This window comes from Topomyia yanbarensis, unplaced genomic scaffold (assembly GCF_030247195.1).
Source record: "Topomyia yanbarensis strain Yona2022 unplaced genomic scaffold, ASM3024719v1 HiC_scaffold_164, whole genome shotgun sequence".
In the NCBI taxonomy this organism is placed as follows: Eukaryota; Metazoa; Arthropoda; class Insecta; order Diptera; family Culicidae; genus Topomyia; species Topomyia yanbarensis.
The window spans coordinates 45,203-68,869 of NW_026683343.1; the positions used below are offsets into that span (position 1 = coordinate 45,203).

The 23,667-nt window shown below is 46.0% G+C and overlaps 1 protein-coding gene across 1 annotated transcript in view; it reads right to left on the reverse strand.

Moving 5' to 3' along the window:
• Nucleotides 1-614: 614 nt before the first annotated feature.
• The window catches only part of LOC131694820 (nose resistant to fluoxetine protein 6-like), a 28,341-nt gene continuing 5,288 nt past the window's right edge, over nucleotides 615-23,667 (reverse strand). Inside the window, exons 5-12 of the mRNA XM_058983322.1 lie at nucleotides 14,673-14,798; nucleotides 14,412-14,608; nucleotides 14,009-14,347; nucleotides 2,027-2,106; nucleotides 1,858-1,971; nucleotides 1,648-1,798; nucleotides 1,242-1,589; nucleotides 615-1,168 (exon numbers count right to left, since the gene is read on the reverse strand). Of these exons, the coding sequence (XP_058839305.1) occupies nucleotides 929-1,168; nucleotides 1,242-1,589; nucleotides 1,648-1,798; nucleotides 1,858-1,971; nucleotides 2,027-2,106; nucleotides 14,009-14,347; nucleotides 14,412-14,608; nucleotides 14,673-14,798 (1,595 nt within the window). The 3' untranslated portion in view covers nucleotides 615-928. The remainder of the gene's footprint in view (nucleotides 1,169-1,241; nucleotides 1,590-1,647; nucleotides 1,799-1,857; nucleotides 1,972-2,026; nucleotides 2,107-14,008; nucleotides 14,348-14,411; nucleotides 14,609-14,672; nucleotides 14,799-23,667) is intronic.

Below are 23,667 nucleotides of genomic sequence, written 5' to 3' on the forward strand. Positions count from 1 at the left end.
CCGGTAGCACTAATCCTCGCGTGAGAATAAAACTTCTCACGCAGTGGGAACAAATATTTTGCATGAACCAACAGGGCTGTTTCGGATTTTAAAGAGATTTGAAAACTGCAACCCTGTGCAGAGGTATCCACTGGACTGGCTTTATTAAATATTACTTGGTATCCCTAAAAATGCAAGGCCTTGTATCTTCCTACGCTTACACTGTGATCTATCTCCGATACAGCTCACTCTGCTGATTTGATGGTTCGCGGACCGAAAATTCTGAGATGTGTCTTCATATCTTCCCGTAAAATGCTTGTGCACTCCCATCTCCAGATTTTCCAATATTTAACCCACATGTTTAGTCAGTGCTTGCTTTTAAATTCGTCTTTTCTTATCCTTTCCGCCAGCAAAAGCTTGGTACCTAACTATAGCCATCGTAAATGTATCGAAAGCTATCGGCGCGACATTTAGCTCTGCTGCCTGTTTTGCTTGTCCCCAAATTCAGTATATTTTGTATTGATGTGCGTTTTTAGGTTCATATTTCCAATTTCGAAAATACAAAATACTTTCGAAGAAATATAACAGAAGAGTAAAAATTTGCTTCGTCGTCAATGGTTGGTGCGATCCAACTCCTTTATAAACAATTAAAAAAAATCTGAAAATTGCTACCTGACTGAGGGGAAGTATTGTTACACTTTCTTTGACATTTTATTGTATCGCCATCTACTTCAAAGTACCGTAGAAGCTTACATATCCATCTTCAATTACTAAGCTATCTACGAGTCTCCAGGTACAGCAATACTGATGAGACGACACCTTCGAAAAATAATGGCTCCGAATGGCACGCATCTCGAATTATTCGGAAACACTGGCGAAAGGGGAGCATTTAGTCCCATCACCAATAGTAGGTATTTTATTGCGATATTGGTTGATGACAGTCCATCCTTTACTCTTTAAGCTTATTTCGTATCTCAAGAGAATGCTCGGGAATGATGTTTAACTGTTTGGGAATGTCAGTGTGATTGCTGCATATAGTTCGTGAGATTATCGCATCATTTTTCTCTTCCTCTCTCGTTCCACCGCCCAACAGATGTTTAAATATAATATCGAAAGGTTTTTCCACCAAAATGTATGCCATTAGCGCTAGAGGTAAGGTGATTAACACAGTTGAACAATACACGATGATCTACAACGAATAGAATACCAAATCAGTAGTATTACTTGATTCCACACATACACACACATATAAATCAGCTTACCACCAGCCCAACCGATATCCTCATAGCTTCATGATGGGTACCGACAATCGCTGCCATTACAATTAAGTGGATCAAGTAGAAGCCAATGCTCAGCCTACTGAGTACCCTATAGAATGCATTCTGCAGCAGATTGGACATCCGAAGTTTCCCAAAAAAGCTACCCGGCTGGGCAAACATGAGCAGCAAGAATCCAACGCTCACAAAGCTAGTTGCGATCAGTCGAACAACTCCGGCGTATATGGACATCCACACGGAAGGTTTGCTAAAGTTGAATAGGTGGAAAAGTGGACCCGGTAGGCAAACTAAGACCAGCATCGGCACTGTGATATACTGAAGCATTGTATACAGCTGGTTCGAAAAAGAAACTTCAAGGATAGATTTGTGTCATAGATCGATTTTTAGTTACCTTTGATTTTGCCAGTAGCTGGTCATCCTTTTGCATTTTGTGATAGATGATCCCTACTAACAACCCACCAAAGTAACACAGGCAGTGCGTTTCCGTCGCTTGGTAGGTTCGCGTCAACCATTCATCGTACCACAGCAGAAATGCTATTGACCTTGAAACAATACAGACATGTAGTTTGGAGAATGTACATCAATTACAGCTGAAGATTACTTCATATTTATTAGCATGATGGCGTCCATTGAGTTGTAGTACACGTTCACCATCGGTAGAATGAATCCGACCACAAGAAGAAAATATATCATTGGTCGCAGCAGACTATTGCATCTGAAATTCGCTAGAAGATAATTAGTATTCTCGATTCTGAAAGGAAATGAGTTACTTCCACAGCACCATTAGCATCGTCAGCCCGACGATGAACAGTTGGATATCAGCCGCCATGTACCATGTATGCAATAGACACTGGTAAAGAAACGAAAATCATTAACGCACAGCATACTGAGTTGTCCAACTATGGTAACAAGTTGTTGAATTGCATACAAGAAGATTATTTAATTGCTTGGAAGCCATCTGCGGTATGCTAAATTTAGACCTCACTTGTCTCACTATTTGAACTATAGAACAGTGCATGAAAATGTTTAACCTCAATTTTTGACAGTTCAGAGAGCTTGTTTACATGGGCTTAGAAGTTTTTTATTCGACTCCAGTGCGAGAAGCATAATTCGAATCGCTTTAAAAATATTAAGACCTTGTAAACAAGTTCACTGAACTGTCATTTTTGCCTTTCTCATATAAAGAAAGGCTATACAATCACTGTAAAAATCGACTTTTTAACCGAGGCCCGGAGGGCCGAGTATCATACACCATTCGATTCAGTTCGTCGAGATCGGCAAATGTCTGTGTGTGTGTATGTATGTGTGTGTGTATGTGTGTGTGTATGTGTGTGTGTGTCATTTAAACTCACACAATTTTCTCAGAGATGGCTGAACCGATTTTCGCAAACTTAGTTTCATATGAAAGGTATAACGCTCCCATAAGCTGCTATTGAATTTTTAGTTGATCCGACTTCCGGTTCCGGAGTTACGGGTTGAAGAGTGCGGTCACACAGCAAATTCCCATATAAACTGGTACCACCATGGTGTTCAAATGATGTAAAACATATTAAAATTGATGTAACATTACTCTAGTTTGCGGGTCTGGATCACTAATGATCAATCAAAGCAGCTTTGACCACATTGGCCACCTATGACGGTTCATGACGCCCTCGGGGAACCCGCCAAGTTCCTAAGCTAATATCACACCCATTCCACAACGAATTCTCTACCGATTTTTACGAACTTAATTTCAAATGAAAGATACAGTAATGCCATTGACTGCTGCTGAATTTCATTCGGTTCTGACTCTTGCTTCCGGAGTTACAGGGGTGTTAGTAAGGATACACTGGAATTTCCCATATAAATCGGTACAATCGTAATACCTCAGAGGCTAAAAACTATTGAAATGGTCACCAAATTACTTCTAATCGTAGATCTAGATCACTGATTGCCAATCAAACATTCTTTGAATATATTGTCCACTATCGACGATTCCGGAAGTCCGGAATTCCGGGCATATTCCACAATTAAAGTCACATCGGTTCATCGGTGATGACTGAACCGATTTTCTCAAACCAAGTCTCAAATGGAAGGCAAAATATGCAGTTGAGTATTGCGTAGCCGCCCCTTCCCCCCCCTCCCCACTTTGCCCTTACACCTCCCTCCTTCATCACTCCCCTCTTCTTGGATCACCCTCACGCCCAGATTTCCTTCATCCACCCCGTATACCGAAATAAGATGAAGGATTTCTGACGCATCCTCCACACCCACTCTACTAAACCCCCATTCCCTACACGTTCAAACGCATTCCACCAACCTTTGCAAATTATAATCATATGAAGATAACATTGAACTCATGCTTATTAAGCTAATTAAATATTATTCTTTTGTCTTTCTCATATAGAAAGGTTATGCAATTGCTTCAAAAACCGATTTTCTAACCGGGGCCCGGAGGGCCGAGTCTCATATAACATTCGACTCAGTTCGCCGGGATCGCAAAATATCTGTGTGTATGTATGTGTGTATGTATGTATGTGTGTATGTGTATGTGTGTATGTATGTGTGTGTATGTGCGGATTTGTTAACAAAATGTCCACATCGGTTACTCGGAGATGGCTGAACCGATTTTTACAAACTAAGATTCAAATGAAAGGTATAATATTCCCATAGGTTGCTATTGAATTTCATTTTCAACCGACATCTTGTTCCGAATTACGAGTTGAAGAGTATGGTTACAAAACAATATTTGTTGATTTTTCCAAATCGGTTTCTCGGAATTTTCTGAACCGATTTTGACAAACTTAATTTTAAATGAAAGGTCCATCAGCTGCTGTTGAATTTTGTGTGGATCCGAGTTCTGGTTTCTGAATTACAGGGTGATACGTACGATCACGCAGCAAATCCCGATTCTAACGAATTCTGCGATGAATGTAAAAAGGTGATTTTTTCCAAAATGTAAACACAACTGTTGAATTTGTAGATCTAGGTCCCCAACAGTCATTCAAAGTCTCTTTGGCCACACTGGCCACCATCGACGGATCCGGAAGCATCCAAAGTCAGAATAACGGTTATATTGGTTTCTCGAAAATGGCTAGATTTGCTCAACTTAGTCTCAAATGAAAGGTGTTGCGTCCCCAGAAACTGATATTAAATTCCATCTCCATCCGACTTCCAGCACCGGAGTTACGGGTTGTGGAGGTCGATCACATAGAAAACTCCGATTCAAACCGATACCGCGATGAATGCAAAAAGGTGCTCTTATATATACTTACCAAGTGTAATAAGAATGAAAGACATTTCCATAAAGTTATATTGTACGAACCAGCTATTAAATCATAGTTTGGAGAAATGAGAAAGGCACAATTGCACCTCTAGGTGGATTAAAACAGGTTTTTCCTTTATTATCATCATTATGAAATGTTCCATAGACAGCTACACTCATGGTACATAAGTGTCGCGGATGTAAAAACTGCAAAACTGGCTATTAGAAAGCATGAAATAACTGATGTAAACATGCGACTAGCAAAATCAAACACACACCGCTCTATAATGGTACACTGAATGAATACACGAAACTGACATATTGTCAGTGTTTTATCAGCTAGTTGAAAACTGTGTATGGAATGTAGAAGGAAAAAAGACGATCATTTAGATCAAAAAACTATTATTGGCGCAATCGGACCTTGTCAAAGAAGGGAATATTCCAAGAAAATCAGGTTTTAAATTAATTCAGTGTGTTTCTATGTGTGTGTGTGTTTTAGAGAGCAAAAAAATGTCAAAAAATACACTGAGCAGAAAAAATGTATAAAAACTAACTCAAAAAACGAGGTAGGCGTGGCGTAGTTGGTAAATCGATTGCCTTGTACGCAGCGCACCCGGGTTCGAGTCCCGACCCTGCACAAAGGATTAGAAATTTTTCATAAGAGTTTTTCTAACCCGAAGAGGCGAATGACCATAAGGTTAAAACCTCTATAATCGAAATAAAAAAACTCAAGAAACAGGTTTGGGAAGCTACCCTGATCCGCTAAAAAGACTACTCTTGCCCGGAACCTGATTACTCCCGGGCACTACATTACGGCATTACTTCGGGGAAGAGAATTCTCCGACGAAAGAAATTCTCCCGAAACCGAGCCAACCAGTGATTTCGGTGGAGTAGGGCGTCCGGTTCGCTGGTGCCCCGGCGACCCGTGACTGGTGGTGTCTCGTCGCGTCCGACTCAGTCTAGTCCCCGAAGGTAAATCTAGCTTACACCGACGGAAAGTTCCCCGGCGAAAGAACTTCTCCCGTTACTGATTCTTGTTTGGTTTCCGCTATAGTTCTCTTGGGCCAACCGGTAGGGTGCCATGGTTGGCCCGGCGATTACCAGTGCAGAATGCTGCCCGGTTCGCTGGTATTCCGACGACCCATACTCTGTCGCAGTTTACACGCTGTTCATCAGACCATTTCCGCTGCAAGGCGGTCATGATCTGCGTCACCACTCTGTTGACCGCGTTCCACGTTTTTACATCGCTTGGTATTCTGTAGATATTAACCTGGTTGATGTCCAGTCTTCCCGTTTCAAGCGTCTTCTTGCGTATCGCTTCGAATCTCTGACATTCGAAGACCACATGCTCCGGTGTCTGCGTCAACGCGTGATTGGATGGACTGTAAGTTGAGGATCAAAGGCCATTTCTTCAACTACAGCATCACTACCCACCCACACTGCCCACACGATGGGAGACCCGATGACGAGAAGGAAGCGTTCTACGCAAAGCTGGATGAGGTGTACGACGGCTATTCGCAACGGGACGTGAAAATCGTCATCGGTGATGTGAATGCTCAGGTAGGACGGGAGGTAATGTTTAGACCGGAATTCGGGCCAAGCAACTCACACACCGTATCGAATGACAAGGGGCCAACGATGCGTGAACTTCGCAGCCTCCCGTGGCATGGTAGTCCGAAGTACCTTATTCCCCCGCAGAGATATCCATAAAGCCACCTGGAGATCACCTGACCAACGCACCGAAAACCAAATCGATTACGTTCTAATCGACGGTCGATTCTTCTCTGATATCACCAACGTTCGTACCTACCGCAGTGCGAATATAGATTCGGACCATTACCTAGTTGCAGTAAGCATGCGCTTAAAACTCTGGACGGTGTACAACACTCGTCTTAGTCGGACGCCAAGGCCCAACATCGCGCAACTTCGGGACGCCGGGGTTGCCCAACACTTCGCACAGCGGCTGGAAGCAGCACTACCCACGGAAGAACAGCTGAGCGCAGCTACTCTTGAAGATAGCTGGAGGGAGATCCGTTCCGGCATAGGAAGTACTGCTATAGCGGCACTAGGTACAGCAATTCCGAATCGAGGAAACGACTGGTTCGATAACGAATGTAAGCAGTTTATGGAGGAGAAGAATGCAGCATGGGCGAGGATGCTGCAGCACGGAACGAGACAGAATATGGAGCGATACAAACAAGCACGGAACAGGCAAATCGCGTTCCTCCGGAGAAAGAAGCGCCAACAGGAGGAACGAGATCGCGAAGCGATGGAGCAACTGTACCGCGTAAACGACACACGGAAGTTCTACGAGAAGCTAAACAGTTCGCGCAAAGGCTACGTTCCGTAAGCCGATATGTGCAGGGACTTAGACGGCAACCTTTTTACGAACGAGTGTGAGGTGATTGACAGGTGGAAGCAGTACTATGACGAGCATCTCAACGGTGAATCAGCAGAGGACGAAGGCGGTATGGCAACGGATCTTGGAGCACGCGCGGAAGACGATCTCTGATCTCCAAGAAGTCAAGGAGGAGATCGGTCGGCTGAAAAACAACAAAGCTGCCGGTGTAGATCAACTACCCAGCAAGCTATTAAAATACGGTCGTGAAACACTGGCTAGAGCGCTGCACTAGGTAATCGCCAAAATTTGGGAAAAGGAGATTCTTCCGGCGGAGGGTGTCGGTAGCCCAATCTACAAAAAGGGTGACAAGTTGGATTGCTGCAACTACCGCGTGATACCACTACTTAGCGCCGCCTACAAGATCCTCTCCAAAATTCTTTACCGCCGATTGTCACGATTTGCAAGGGAGTTCGTGGGGCACTACCAAGCGGGATTCATGGGTTGCCGCGCCACCACGGACCAAATATTCATTCTGCAGAAGTGCCGCGAATACAACGTGCCACCATATCATTTGTTCATCGATTTCAAATCCGCGTATGACGCAATCGATCGAGATCAGCTATGGCAGATAATGCACGAGTACGGTTTTGCCGTTAAGATAACACGATTAGTCAAAGCGACGATGGATCGGGTGATGTCCCTTTGTTGTTCCATCCCTTTGAATCTCGAAGAGGGTTGAGGCAAGGTGATGGTCTATCGTGCCTGCTGTTCAACGTCCAGCTTCTTAGCTTCGCCGATGACATTGGCGTAATGGCACGGAACTTTGAGGCGATGTCGGAACCGTACATCAGACTGAAAGCTGAAGCCAGCAGGATTGGACTTGCCATCAACGTTTCGAAGACAAAATACATGAGAGGAAGAGGTTCTAGAGATGACAATGTGAACCTCCCATCCCGAGTTCGGATTGACGGTGACGAAATCGAGATGGTCGACGAATTCGTGTATTTGGGCTCACTGGTAACCACCGACAATGATACCAGCAGAGAAATTCAGAGACGGATCTTGGCAGGAAATCGTGCCTACTTTGGACTCCGGAGGACGCTCCGGTGGAACAAAATTCGCCGCCGCGCGAAGTTGCTTATCTACAAGACGCTGATTAGACCGGTGGTCCTCTACGGCCACAAGACCTGGACTATGCTCGTGGAGGACCAACGCGCCCTTGAAGTTTTCGAACGAAAGGTGTTGTGTACCATCTATGGTAGCGTGCAGATGGAAGACGAAATGTGGCGTGGGCGAATGAACCATGAGTTGCATCAGCTGCTGGAAGAACCATCCATCGCGCATACTGCAAAAATAGAACGTTTGTGGTGGGCTGGACACCTCGTAAGAATGTCAGACGTGAAGATGATTCTTGAGGGCGACCCTATAGGAACAAGAAAACGGGGCGCACAGCGAGCACGGTGGATCGACCAGATAGAAGACGACCTACGGACCCTTCGAAGACTGCGAGGCTGGCGACAAGCAGCAATGGACCGAGTACATACAGCTTCTGCATACAGCAAGAGGCAAGGCTCTAGCCTGAACGGTAAGGTGAGTATGCTCCGGTGTCTCCTCGATGTTTTCAAACTCCAGGCCTAACGGTTACATTGCGTGCCCGAACCGATGGACATACTTCCATGTGAGGTTCCTATCGGACCATGGCTGCGACAGGTTTGGGATGCTTTTCTTTCTCCGTATTTTCCCATTCCTGCTGCCACCTCGCCATCGAATTTATTTTCATCATCTTCCACACGTTTCTGGTGTTTCTCCGGTTCTAGCACTCGATATCCTCTGCCAAGGTGATGCAGATGGGGATCATCCCGGCGATAGCGCCTACTACCTCCAACGATATTGTTCTGAATGCGCTTGAGACTCATACGGCCATTAACTGAAACGTCCTATGCAGATTTTCGTGGTTCCGCTTGGTTTTCAGCGCCGCATCCTAGGCAGGAACTCCACATCGCAGTATCGATGGCGATACACTAGATAAGAGACGTATCGTGCTGCTTTTAGGACCGCCGATGTTTGGCATGGTCCTCGCTATTGCGTTCGTTGCCTTCGCCGGCATTTCGTAGGCGTAGTCGACGTGATTGTTGAAGCTCAACCGGTCATCGATTATCAGTGTACGCGTAAATGCAATCACGTGCCCTCCGACGATCTGCATCAGCTGAACCGCTTTGGGACCATTCATAAATTACGTAACGCAAAAATTGCCCAAAATTGACTCCCCCCTCCCCCTATGTAACAAATTGTCACAAATTTTTCCATCCCCCCCTCCCCTGTTACGTAACAAATTCCAAGAAAAAATTTTTTTTCTTCGATGGAAACATGTTACGTAACGATCTAGTTAACACCCCCTCCCGCCTATGTCACAACTTGTCACATCTTGTCGTACCCCCCCTCCCCCCTAAAAGCGTTACGTAATTTATGAATGGTCCCTTTGCAGTGGCTGACCAACAACAGCTCCGTCTTGTGGTGAGCTATTTGCAGCTTGATCCCGTTCATCCAGTTCTCGATCGCATCTATTGTCTCCGTCACCGATACCTCCACTTTTTCAAGTGTCTCGCCCATCACCGTTGGTGACACGTCGTTCGTGAAACCCACGATTTTCACTTTCCTGAGCAGGTGCTGTGTTAGGACTTCATGAGGTCCCATTCCAAAGAGTTGTACCAAGAATGGAGCCTCAGGGTTAACCCGCTGTCACTCGCATTGACTTCTGCCCTTCGTTAGTCTCGTACAGCACCACTCTGCCGTGAAAGTAGCTCTTCAGGATCTGCCATAGATAGTCGGGAACCCTCATTCTGTGCAGTGCTGTAGCAATGGCTTTCCACCTATCGTTACCTATCTATCGTTACCATAGCGCAGTATCGATCTCGTCTTCGCTTCCGTTTAGATGCCTTCTCCGAACTCTTGCGCACTGTCCAAATTGCCTCCACTTTCGATATTCTTTTGCGGAATCTGAACTGCGTCTTAGACAGTTCGCGCTCGTCCTCCGAGCATTCCATAGACCTATTGATAATAATTCTTTCTAGAAGTTTTCGGAGTGTATCCAGCAATCATATAGGTTTATACGAGGCCGGATTGTCCGGTGGCTTCCCTGAATTTGGCAGCAGCACCAGCTTCTGTACCTTCCGTGTTTCGGGGAAGTTACCTTCATTTGGACACTTCGGCAGCACCATCCTAAACATGTCCGGGTATACCAGATCACAGCTTTCAGCACAACGTTTGGTATTCATTGCGGACTGGGGGCTTCCTTTGGTTTAAGGCGCTTCGATGCTTCTGCGAGCTCATCGTTAGTCATTTGCCGATCGTCCGTGTTTGCTCCTTCTTCTTTACCGTACTGTGTCGTTGGCCATGTAGATGGATCGTGTTTCGGGAAGAGACCCTCAACGATTATCTTCAGCTTTTTCGGGCACATTTCGCTTGGCGTGGACGAAGCCTTCACGACTCGAGATTGGCGTCTTTTTCTCGGCTCAGCTCCTTGTGGCCGACTGACTTGCTAAGCTTGATCTTCCGTTTTAAAGTATCCCTAGCTTTCAGAAACGCTGCCTTGTGCTTCGCTGTACCTGCTCCGACATTGCTCTCGAAGCCCGCCTTCTGGATCTAACAGAAGCAGCGCGCATCGATCTGAGTATATCGTTCCACCAGTAAGCTAGACGCCGTCTATTGCGTGACTTCAGTTTTCGCGGCATTGTGGCGTCACAAGCCATCACAATCGTTCGTGTTAGATGGGCTGCATTGACGTTCTCGGTCCCGCTGTCCGGCCGAAGTGCCTCAACTGAGAGGACTATGTTGAAGGCTTTCGTCTTCCATTTTCGCTCGCCGGTCATCCTTCGCCGTGCTACATCAGAGTTCCGATAGCTGATATGGTAGCAAATCGCCTGATGGTCGGCATGGGTATACTGCTCGCATACTCTCCTGTCTATGTTTGCCGTCAGTGAAGGATTACAGAATGCGACGTCGATGATAGACTCCATCGCGTCTCTCTGAAATGTGCTAACGGAACCTTCATTGCACAATCATATTTTGCTAGAACTTCCTGCAGGATGCTGGGTACTCTACTGCCCCACTCCCAGGCATTGAAGTCACCACCAATGACTACCAGCTTTCGGCCGATCAACTGCTCAGTAACTGCTCCAGCATTAGGCTGAACTACTCCGCTGTCCACCTTTGAGGAGCGTAACAGCTACGCACAAAGACGCCGTTGATTTTAGCAATCACGAAGCCTTCGTATGAGCAATCTACCACTTCTTGAATGGGTATCGTAGCCGTTCCCTTTCTATCCTTCACTCAGCTACCGTTATCAGCAGGACCCGATACGGCTTTCCAATTAAAATCATGTCACACATCGTTTCTGTCGTGGACTGCCACAGCAGTTGCAGTGCGGTTTCACAGGGATTCAAATTTACCTGGGTTATCTCCATTACCATCTTCTAGAAAGAGCATTTGAAGCCCCGGCTCTGCGTGCAGTCTCTCACAAGATGACCCGTCTACCCGCATTTCTAGCACATTTTTGATCTAGCCGGGCCCTTTCAAGCTACTGCCAAATGCCTAAAACCCAACCACTTAGAACATTTCTCTGTTTGTTGATTCAGTCGTAGTGCGGCTCTCAATCGCATCTCGAACTTTGCCTACCTCAAGCGCCTTGTAAGCAGACATTACCGGTACACGAAACCATCGCTGTCTGAGTTCCTCCGTGCCCCTTCTTTAACCGTCATCGTCGTGGGCACCTCGCTCAGGTTGCTGCTGCTGTGCACCTCTCAGCTGGTCTTCCGTCGTGATCTCATCCAGGTCCTTGCATACAATCACCGTATCCGGCCCTAATGCTTTAACTTCTGCCTCTTCACCCAGCGATTTGGCCAAAATTTCCTGCATAATCGAGCTATTAACCGTGGGATCCTCCGTCAACTCGAAGTGCGTCTCATGTTTTTGGGTACGGCCTGGTTCTTACCACGTTGTCCTCCAAATCCCTTAGCTCTGGATCATCTCTGACATTCTTGAGGAGCGCTGCATACGTCGTCGCGTCATTGGCTTTGATGAGTATGGCTTCTTTCTTGGGCGCTTTCTGATGAGCTGGAGTTTTTCCTTTCTTCTGCTCCACTTTTCTCTCCTACTTCCGCGTTTGCTGCTTCTTGTGTTTCTCCCTCCGACCTACAACGGTACTCCAGTTATATCCCTGTTGAGTGGCATGCTGCACTTCGGCAGTAAGAGTGTTCTCGCGCGTTTGCCTCTTGGGCCGGCTGGTTCTCCGACTGGCGAGGTTCTTGCCCTCTTTGGAGTCACGGATTCCTTTGCTTCGGGGAGGGAGAAGACAGCAGCCTTAGCCGACGCCAATTCTCGTTCAGCTGCATCAGTCAGTCCTCAGCGTTGCCGTGTCATACTTCTTCACGGCAGACACTAGCGCCTTTCGGATTCTGAGAACTATCTCCTTAATTTATAGACATTGTTTCTCGCGTCCACAAACTTGTGGAGCTCCTCCGCCAAGCACTTCGCTGCCACTACTTTTGGCTTCTGTGGAGTGTAACTCATCCCGCTCTGCTCTCTCTGGCTGTTGTTACTGCTTGTTCTTGTTCGCCGCGCCTGTACCGTATGTTGTTTTTCTCCATTTCATTGGGTCCCAACTCCGGGCCACTATCTCCACTCGTTGTACATAGTCACCTCTTATGATCCCATGATTATCTATGAAGCAGGGAGGTCATGCTAGGGTTGAGACTATCCTTCATAGTGTTCAAGGCCGGGTCGCGTAAAATCGGGAATGTTCCAACCGAACCTAGTGCCACCAACTAAATGTTGAGAAGTTTTGAACAACCTGCCAGGGTTTTGTTGGGACGAAGGCAGCCGTGCTGTTAGCCCACTTGCCATTTCAAGTCGGTATCATCCTTCCTTACTCAGGGAGTAGGACACCATACCTGTCAGCCAAAAGTCGCCGTCCAATTCGATATCCGTGTCCTGTCCGTTGACGTTCGCCATGGCCAGTATGTCATAATCAGGACGTTACTGGCGTCGATCCTGATCTGCCGGTTGGCACTCTGGTTGGGCTGGGGTGTCTTTATTGCGATGATCTTAGAGTACTGGAATGTTAGGATCTTGGCAGAAGTGGCACAGACTCGCTTCGTCGGAGTTATAGCTTTTTAGGGGTTTAGAAGAGCCCAATCCCAGGGGCGGCGAAATACTTTACGCCCGAGTGGGTAGAAAGCATAGGGTGAGGGGTCCATTAGTAAGGATTGTTTTCCTTTTCCCAATGCACACGCTTACATTACATTCACATTAAATCACGTTCGTTTATGCAAATGGAATTGTGGTACTTTGATGTTTTCAAATGTGTGTAGTGCGAGATATATGCGTTGCTCATCTAAATTTTTCGAAATTGTTCAAAATTTCGAGTGGGTAATTACCCACTCGGTTATTTTCGAGTGGGTAATACTACCCATACTACCCACGCTTTCCGCCGGCTCTGCCCAATCCAACCCCCCCTTCATATCCTAGCAAGACTCCCTATCTCGCAGAAGGTCTGGGGGAAGGTGGAAGGGTCGTTAAGCTCCTAGACTCCTGCCCTTGCTGTCCCCGTCTGTGTAATATTCTACATGCGTTCTTTTCTCCGTTGACCAGTTGGATGCCGTGGCCGAGCTAGCGATTCCATTTGGAGGGTGGCTTCCGGTTCACTGGTGCCCCGATGACCCTATACTGATGGTTTGTCGCATTCGGTACTACTCGACTAGTCTCCGGCGGTGGATCTAGCCTACTTCGGCGAAGAGTTCCCGGACGTTGACTGTACTCTCCCGAAACCGTCGTTCGCTGTTCATCACGCCATTTCCGCTGCAAGGCGGTCATAATCTGCGTCGCCACTCTGTTGACCGCGCTCCACGTGTTTACATCGCTTGGTATTCTGTAGGCGTCATTATCTGGGTTGATGTCCGGTCCTCCCGATTAATAAAAATAGGCATTTTTTCCACCCAGTGCTAAATTGTTACGCTGGTCTATTATACATTAGAATTATCTGCAATCTTCACATAATCAATAACAATGACCGCTGTCAGTCTAACGTCAAAATGAATCGTGGAGTTTAGGCATTCATTTAGTTTCATAATAAGAAGTTGTCTGAAGAATCATGTAGTTCAAAGTACACACCTGCTCTTCGGGTCGATAATAATTGTGGATAAACAGTAAATTGATCCACCACTTCTCCCGGCATATCGTCCTACCCACCGGTATGATTCTGTACGCTGATGGATTCATCTGAAAGTGATCGGAGATCGAGGTGGTGAACAAAATTACCAAGGCATACACCGGCAAGGACCGAAGATACCGATTCACTACTCCCATCCAGAATGGTTTGATGCTGAACCGCTTGCTTTCGGTATATCTGATGAAGTGTACTGTTAGCAGAAGACCACTGATGGCCAAGAACACGTCCACTTCCAGTTGGACGAGTGTTGGGAACATTTGTGTTCCTATGTTCGAGCCGAACTGAAATGCATAACGATTAAGAACTATGTCTGCCATCAACCAAATTTCATTCGTTGCTTTTTACCTTCTCCAGCGCTTCCGGATTCTGGCTGCTAGTCATCACCAGTGCTGCAATCACGTGAGCGAGTGTTATGGTGGCCATTAAATACACACGGATAGCATCCAGGAAGCGCAGGTCCTGCTGGATAGGATCAGTAGTCAGTTTGAATGTGAGTCGATTGATATTTCGCCTCAGGGAGAACGCGGTCAGCAGCTTAGTCTCTGAAAACATTGTGCACACGATTAGTCAGCAGCTTCAGCTTCCGGCTCGGTGATGGCCACATACTTGTACCCTTCAAAGGCATCCGATAGTGATTGGGATCCTTTGCTAGCCAGGAATCGTAGACGGTAGACGCGAGGGCGAGTAGCAAAAGTGATCCAATGGTTGCAAAGAACGCGATATCCAAATAATCTGAAATGGGTAGAGCTTAGATCATCAGAGTTTCACGGTGTGCCCAGAGAGTCGTTATGAACAGAAAATATAGTATCCGAGCACCTTCTTTGTGAATTTCGAAATGATCTATTAGTAGAATCGAAAGATATAGCAATTTGAAGTTTTGTGTCAATTTTCATAAAGCTACAAGCATACACCCATAGGTTTTTTTATTAGCATTGCGAAGAAGGAGTTCATGCTGACCAGGAAGAGCGCGACTGCCAGTGCCTTGGGGAACCCCGTTTGCTCGCAAAATAGGTCTGAATGGTTTCCTCCAACAGCACTCCTGAAACTTCGGACACTGAGGGGTACTGCTTGATGATGCAGCCAAGGTTCCCTGCGGTAGCCCCATTGGTGCAGCTGACAGAGCACTGCTTCGCGCCATATCGAATTGTAGGCCTTGGCGGTGTCTATAATGGCAATTAATATTTCGCCGAGGCAGTCTAGGTGGACGCCTCTGCCGAGTCACTTTCGGATTGCGAATTGACGACGGTAAAGAAGATCCTATTCCTCTAGAAGGGTTAACGGAATTCTAGTCACCATTCTTTTAATTGATTTCCCAATGCAGGGGATGAGACTGATGGGTCAGAAGTCATCCGGGCTTCTGGTTCCCACACATTTCTTCGTGCTGGGGATCATGAGCGCGGTTCTACAGTTGTCCGCTAGAGGCTCGCATCTCCAGATCCTGTTGAATCCGTCCAGTAGCGCTCGTTTGGCAACCGGTGGTAGATGTCTTAACAGGGGATAGCCGACATCGTCGAGTCCGACAGAATTTCCCTGTACTGTACTTAGCGCAGTGGCGAGCTCCACACCGGATAAATATTTGTTGTAATTCTGGTTCCCATATGGCGTGAATATTGTAGGGGTGGGGCATCTATGGTCCTCTTCGTTTTGAGGGTTGCGATCAAGGCGAAGTGTTTTTCGATTTCTTTAGCAATTTCGGAGGATTCAACTGTCGTGGTACCGTTGATTGTTAATGCAAAGCTGTTTTGCCTTATTTTGACACTTAAGGCATTCTTCACAGTTCCGCTGTCGACGAGTCGGAACTTATCCGTCCAGGAAGGGAGCCCAGCTGGCCTCCTTGGCTTTCGAGATGGCCAGCCTAGTCTGATTCCTAAGTCGTCGAAAATCCGCCCATCCATCCCATTGATGACGGTTCGGGGGGAGGGGTATTTTTAAGAACTTGAAGAGCTATTCGTCGATTTTTGATTGCCTTCGCTACTTCTGGGTTCCACCAGTGAACCGCCCGGTTTGGTGGTACTCCGTTCCAAGGATGCATGATTTTGCATATCGCGACGTCGATCCGACCATGAGACATAGATGTTTGCATTGTTGGGTAGGCACGACCATCCTCAGGCTCCGACGATGGAGCTAGACCATATGGTTAGGTCTAAGGTGGTTGTGGATCGGTCCCGGAGAAAGATTACACTGCCGTCATTTAGCGTCACTGCGTCAATGATGGCGTTACCGCGAACGGAACACCTTTATGAGCCTCACGCTGAGTGGTGCGAGTTGACGTCACCCATTAGCAGGAAGGGAATCTACAGTTGCTTGAAGATATTCCGCAATTTGTTTCCGACGTCGTTTACTGCCTGAGAGATGTACATAAAGACCACCGTGCATCTTATAGGAAAGTTGATCGATCTGGCAACCACGTTCATGAGAGGATGAGGTTCTAGAAACGACAATGTGAACCTCCCATCCCGAGGTTGGGTTTCACCGATCCGAACCGATTTGAAAAAAAAAAAATCAAATGATTCTAAAAGTTGAAAGAATGGTCTAGAAACGGAATCATTTGGAATTTCTATATTTATGAAAAAGTACAATTATTTGGAAGAGTGAAAGTTTAAAAATCAGGTTTTGGAAAATACGAGATAGAAATCGAGGTGGTCGACGAATTCGTGTATTTGAGCTCACTGGTAACCACCGACAACGATACCAGCAGAGAACTTCAGAGACGGATCTTGGCGGGAAATCGTCCCTACTTTGGACTCCAGAGGAACAAAATTCGCCGTCGCACGAAGTTGATTATCTACAAGACACTGATTAGACCGGTGGTCCACTACGGCCACGAGACCTGGACTAGGCTCGTGGAGGACCAACGCGCCTTTGAAGTTTTCGAACGAAAGGTGTTGCGTATCATCTATGGTGGCGTGCAGATGGAAGACGAATTCGTGGCGTAGGCGAATGAACCATGAGTTGCATCAGCTGCTGGAAGAACCATCCATCGCGCATACCGCAAAAATAGGACGTTTGTGGTGGGCTGGACACGTGTCGTAAGAATGTCGGACTACGACCCGGTGAAGATGGTTTTCAAGGGCGACCCTACAGGAACAAGAAGACGGGGCACACAGCAAGCACGGTGGATCGACCAGATAGAGGACGACCTTCGGACCCTTCGAAGACTGCGAGGCTGGCGACAAGCAGCAATGCAGCGAGTGGAGTGCAGGCTTCTGCATACAGCAAGAGAGAACAAGGCTCTAGCATGAACGGTAAGGTAAGTACGATCAGTTTCATCAACTCGGACGGCAGCTCTGGTTTCTAGGCCGAATGTCTGGAAGAGGTTCAACTCTATAGCTGAATCCCAAATGTAACGGTACCCGAGCCAAGGTGATGGTTCCGTATCACCTTTTATGTGAATCTCTTAGATTGCGAGACAGATGGAGGCTGAGCGTGTAATCATGCATTGGAGGTCACCTAGGTTTGCTCTCAGACCATTGGTGTTCCACTGGATGGTGGGTCGGAGCTACGACTGGGACTACGATTCCTCGCCGGTCTATTGCTGGGTCCCATTCGTTTGGTCCTTGTCGAAATCGATAGGACGAGTGGCGTTGAGACACTCGCGGTTTTGTCTTCAGACAGCATTTGGCCCGTTTGGATTTGCACTAAGGGTAAAGACGACAGCAATTGGGATCTGGTGTGTGCTGAGATGGTGGCAACTTATACGGGAGGGACTCGGGTTCCCCGCGCCGGCAACTTCCCGAGTCGGAAGTGGCGCAAGGAAGTGGTTTTTTTTGCTGTACGGTGAGCAGGTTTATTTATAAGGGGATTGATATCTGCTGCTTTCTTTGATGACGCTGAAGTTTGGCGTTAATTCGGCTTATTTTGTACCGTAGGACCATGAAGGGAGGAAGAGTGCGACAGATGGGTCCGGTTGGGTTACGGGATTGGTAGAACTTACCCGAGGAGGCCCGGATTCCCCGCACCGGCAACCGTAGAGGACTCATCGGGGGCTCCAGCATTTCCCGAGTTGTCGGCGACGCGGGAAAGCAGGCTTTTTTGGTATACGGTATAAACGTTGTGTTGCAGGTTGTTTTGGGTTTGATGTGTTCTTCTATGACTTTGATGGTTGGTGTTGATGCGGCTGTTTGTGTGCCATAGGACCCTATAGAAAGGAGAATGCGACAGATAAGTCCGAAAGGGTGAAGGGATGCTGGAGCTTGCCCGGAGGCGTCACGGGCTCCCGCGCTGACAACCGTTAGGGATTCATCGGATGTTTCCGACACCTCCCGAGTCCGGGCGACGCGAGGGAGGCACTTTTTGTAGATTTTGTTGTTATTGCTGACCCCGTGTGGATCCGAGCAAACGGATTCTGCTAACAAACTAGTGGAACATGTATGCGTGGCGTTCGCATCGCTGCTCCTGTAGTGGAACCGTACTGGGTGACAGGAGCATCCGGCTGTATGGTTTGGGTAACGGGGATAACGGTCGATGTCACTGTGGTATGGTCGATTGGAGGTGGAATCCAAAGTGTTGAGTTCTTTGTGTACTCTTGGTCGGGTATGCGCGTCGGGCAAGTGATCGTTGTTCTGCGTTTCGATGATTGACAGTCGGGTGCCGTGTGGTGGGTATTGGCTGGAAGGGTTTTTGAGGCAGTCGGTTGTGTGCTGTTGCATTTGGTCTAGAAGTACTTGTTTGGGTAAAGCCCGGATTCGCACCTACAGACGCTGGGGGTGCATCGGGAGGACCCGGAACGTCCCCAGTCGGGGTTGACGCGGGAGAGTTCTTTGTTTTGTTTGTTGAATTTTATTGCTCTTGTTGATTGCTGACTGCCGGGTTGAGCGTTTGCGAGATGTTCAATGGGTTGTCAGTATCCGATGATGCTGTTGAGCTGGAGCGAGGCCAGGACATAGTGGGGTCATTATTGAGTGTAAGCAGAGTCATGTCGGGGGTAGCTTTGGAGTTGGGTCTTGTCCGTGCCACTTTTTCGGGCGTCTTTTTCTTTTTGGCTATTGGACCTTCTAAGCTACGGTAGGCTGAACGGGCCGACGGGAATTCCGGCTGCGGGGGCTGCTTCTATCAACTTTCCCTTTTTGACTTCCGTTCAAGTATGAGTGTTTTCGTTGGTGTTCTTTCAATAGACTAATGCTTGTAAAGCTCGGGGATGGCTTGCCGGAGTTTGATTATCTTAGTGGAGGCTGCTTGCAGCTGTTTGGCCTGCTTGGCACAGTCTTCCTTGGGAATTTCGATCTCCTGATCTTTATTATCATCTGCGCTTTAAGCTTTGCTTTCCTTCAGGGTTGCTAGCTTTATTTGCAACTGGGCTATGGTTGTGTTCCTTTCGTCGTCCATGGTGGTTCCTTTGGTGGTGCTGGCATAGCTTGAGCTTTGTGGTCGTTTGATTGTCAGAGCTCTGACTTCGGGAAAGGATAGGTTATTGTTGATTTTTGCTTTGGTAATAATTTCCTCCTCAATAGTCGTGTCGAACGTCTTTGTTCGCAGTTGATGCAGATAATTTTCAATTAAAAAAAAGTCACTAAATAACGATAAGTGTTATATTTAAGAATAATTATGTTATCTAGTACTTGAAGCAGAAAATTAATAAGTCTATCTGTTCAATAATGAAATATTAATTAGAATCAGTTATCAAACAGCTGAGATATGGTCATTTGAAGTAAGCATTCCTATTTTTACACGAATTCTTACTCGTTTTACTATAACGTTAAGTAGATAACTCCATTTGACTTTTTTCAGTGCAGTATTCAAATAACATGTTTTGTACAATATAAATATGTAATTGTTTGTGTTTTGTTATGTTATAAAACACTAGTTCGAATATTTTATACTTTTATATTTAGCTTTAACTTTGTGCGATAGCGTCTTATTCGGCTGGCTGTTCCTACTTGAATCACTACCTGTGTGGTTATGATGATGTGTGTATATGTAATGTTACTGCAGGAAACATACGAGGGGTCACTACATAATGCAACATCTTCCCTCAATAAAATTTAAAGATTTAGTTGGTATTCCATCAAACGGGCCGGCAGGCGTGTCTCTCTTTTTTTTGGGGAAGACTCTTTTCCTGAGCTGGTTAGTTTTTGGTTTGCGTATCACTGTCATCACTGTTCACTGTACTAAACGCACTCTGCGGTAAATTGTTCGAATCCAACAATGCAACCGGTGTGTTAGTTGAATCGGTAGAATCTTTTTGACGTGTGTTTTTGTCATAATCTTTATTGTTTTGTTGTTCTCCACCCGCTGAGTTCTATGGATTATTTGCTGATGCTGTGGCTGCGATGCTCGCGGTTTCAGATGTACAAGACTTCGCCGATACTTATTACCTCCCACATCTACTAGGTATGAGCGTTCATTCAAGCGGTTGTTTATGGTCCCTGGAGTCCATATTTTTGATGATGCCGGATCCAGCTGTACATACACAGGTGCACCAACTTGAAGCTCTGGTAAGTAGCGAATATTTTTATCGTAATGCTGCTTGTTCCGCTTACGTTGTACCTATCATAGATGGAACATCTTCTACCACCTTTAGGAGTAAACGATTTGCGCTGGTTAGTACTCCACTCCTAGTCGAACGAGAAAATAGGCGTGCTACCGGACTCGAACCGATTTTATTCGGGATATTTCGCCAGTGAAGTAACGCATACCAAAATTCCGACCCACTTTCCTCGGATTTCTTCAAAAGATATTTTGCAATTTTGACGGCGGCTTCCGACTTCCCGTTTGCCTGCTGATGATGAGGTGCTGACGTGTCTTGCTTGAAGCACCAGTCGGCAGCAAATTGAATCATTTTGGGGTTAACGAAATTGGTTCCGTTGTCAGACAGTACAAGTTGAGGAATGCCGTGACGGGCAAAATTTTCTTTGCAGATAGCGACCACGGAATCTGGCGTTAAGTCCTTCAGTACGTTGACCTAAAAAAAATCCGAATAGTGATCCACCGTTACGAGAAATTTATGCTTTATTCCTTTGTAGTCCGCGAAGAACACGTTCAACCAAACCATCTGGAAAGGATACATTGAAATCTGATGGGTTTTCATCGGTGGATTTACCTGCGATGCGGCGAATTTTGCGCATACTGCGCACTGCCTTACGACGTCCTTAACCTGTGAGCTCATACCAGGCCAGAACAAGTTAGCTCGTGCCACCCTCAAAGTGGCTTCCATTCCGTTATGGCTTGCATGACAATTATCTATAAGCTGTCTTCTTAAAGTATGTGGAACGACAATGCGATCATTACGAAACACTAAGCCGTCCTGTGATGCGAATTCATGTCGATGATTGAAGAAAATTTTTACACCATCTGGTACTTGGTCAACCGATTTGGGCCAACCTTGTTGGATGAACTTGGTTATGATCTGCATCGTCTGATTCGTATGTTCTGCGATCTCTGTGAGTCTTGCATCCGAGACACTGAGAAAGCTACTGATTTTAATTTGGGCAACTTCATCGAGTATTGTGCATACATTTAGTTTCTCGTACGTGTCCGAAATCTCCTGATTCACAACAGGGGCACGAGAAAGCGCATCTGCCACCACGTTATCTTTCACGGTTTCAAATTCCAGTGTCAAGTTATACAGCTGCAATTTCAATAACATATGTTGCAATCGTTTTGGCGATGGATGAAGAGGCTTGTTGAACACGTTTATCAATGGTTTGTGATCCGTTTTGATAATTGCTCGAGGGTTCTCTACGATTATCTGATCAAATTTGGTGCAAGCGAAGACAATTGCCAGGAGTTCCTTCTCTATTTGGGCATAGTTTCTTTCGGTGGATGTCAGTGTTCTTGATGCGTAAGCTATGACACCGTTTTCTTTGAAAACTGTCACTCCTAATCCAAAGCAGCTGGCATCGCATTCGATGGTTAATGGTTTTGTAACGTGCCTATATCGGATACAAACGATTTCACTTGCTAAAATTCATTCTGTTCAGCTGACGACCACTGGCAAGGTTCGGTTTCCAAGATTAGCTTGCGGAGACATGTGAGATTAACACTCAAATTGCGAATGAACTTGCTCAGGTAGCTGACCATACCCGCAAATCTGTGGATTTCCTTCTTGTTACATGGGGTTGGGTAGTTTTTTATGGCTGTTATTTTCGTTTCATCCGGTCGTAGACCCTGGGTGGTTAAAACGTGACCGTAGTACCTAATCAATTTCTGGCAAAGATTCAATTTTGAACGGTTTAGTTTGACATTATTTGCTTTGAGTCGATGAAGAAGTTCCTTTAGACAGTGGTTGTGATTTGAATGAATGTTGTTAATTTACTGCTGTCCACGTCTAGAACCACGTGCCAGAATCCTTTTTTCGTGTCCATTGTTGAAAATACACGAGCTTTACCAAGTTCTGGTAGAATTTCGTCCAGTGTAGTGAATTGTAAATTCGGTCTACGCAGTGCCTTGTTCAATAACACCCGATCTAAGCAAATTCGTACGCCTGCACCCGGTCCGCCTCGTTGTACTAAGACCAGATTGCTGACCCATTCGGTGTGGTTGGCTTCCTTGACGATGATTCCGCTTTCCTCCAATGACTCCAGCTCTTTCTTGAGCTCATTGCGCAATGGAATTGGTATACGGCGTGGCGGTTGGATTGATGGTGTCACGTTGCCGTCAAGTTCGAGCATCACTGTTCCCGTAAATTTTCCGTATCCTTCAAAAAGCTCTTTATGTTCGTCAACTATCTGCTGCGCTTCCACTCGATAAGCATGAAGTAATTTTACTGACGAAGTACGTGGTTCCAGCGTACTAAATTCGACTGCTTCACAAAACTTAACGAAACCAAGCTCTCGAGAAGCCCTGGCTGACAGTAGCGGACGATGATCCACATCCACGACTTGCAATATTAGACGATTTTTGCGATCTAAACGACGACACTTGAACTTTTACTTGTCCCATTACCTTTATTGAGCTACCACCGAAGCTTTGCAGTCGAACCGTCGATGGCTGCAAAGACAGTTTACGTTTACCTGTGAGCTCCGCTAGACGAATGAAACCAATTAGGCTAGTATTAGCTCCAGTATCCAGGTCGCAGAGTACTGATTAGGGCGTTGCAAAAAATTTTTTTTTTGAATTCTCAAAGGCCCCCCCCCCCCTCTCATATTGTGACAAATGTCAAAGTAAGCTCAGATGCCAAATTTCACATCATTTGGACAATTTTAGACCCCCGCCCACTTCGCTTGAAATTTTTTGAAATTGGTGTTATGGGAAAATATGGAGGAAAAATGCATTAAATGCTATAACTTTTGAAGTAGCAATCAGAAAATTAAAATTTATACCTTTCTTGAAAGGAAAGGTATTTGAATGAAGATATGTTTGTCTGGGTCATTTTGGCCCCAAAATCCCCTATTTTTAATGATTTTTCTGCTCCGTGATGCAAATCATACATATTTTGTAGTTTTTCTAATGTGAAAAAATCTCAGAAATCGAACGGAACCCTTTTGACTTTAGTCCGAATACGAGAAGTTGTGGTTATAGGGCTTTTTGTCAGTCATATTAAATTTTATCATTTTCTCATGCATATATCTCTATTATTCTTCAATCAATTTTCATAAAATGTAACTTATTGAACGTGTAAAATTCTGAGGAATAAAACAAAAATAAAAACGTTAAAGGTATA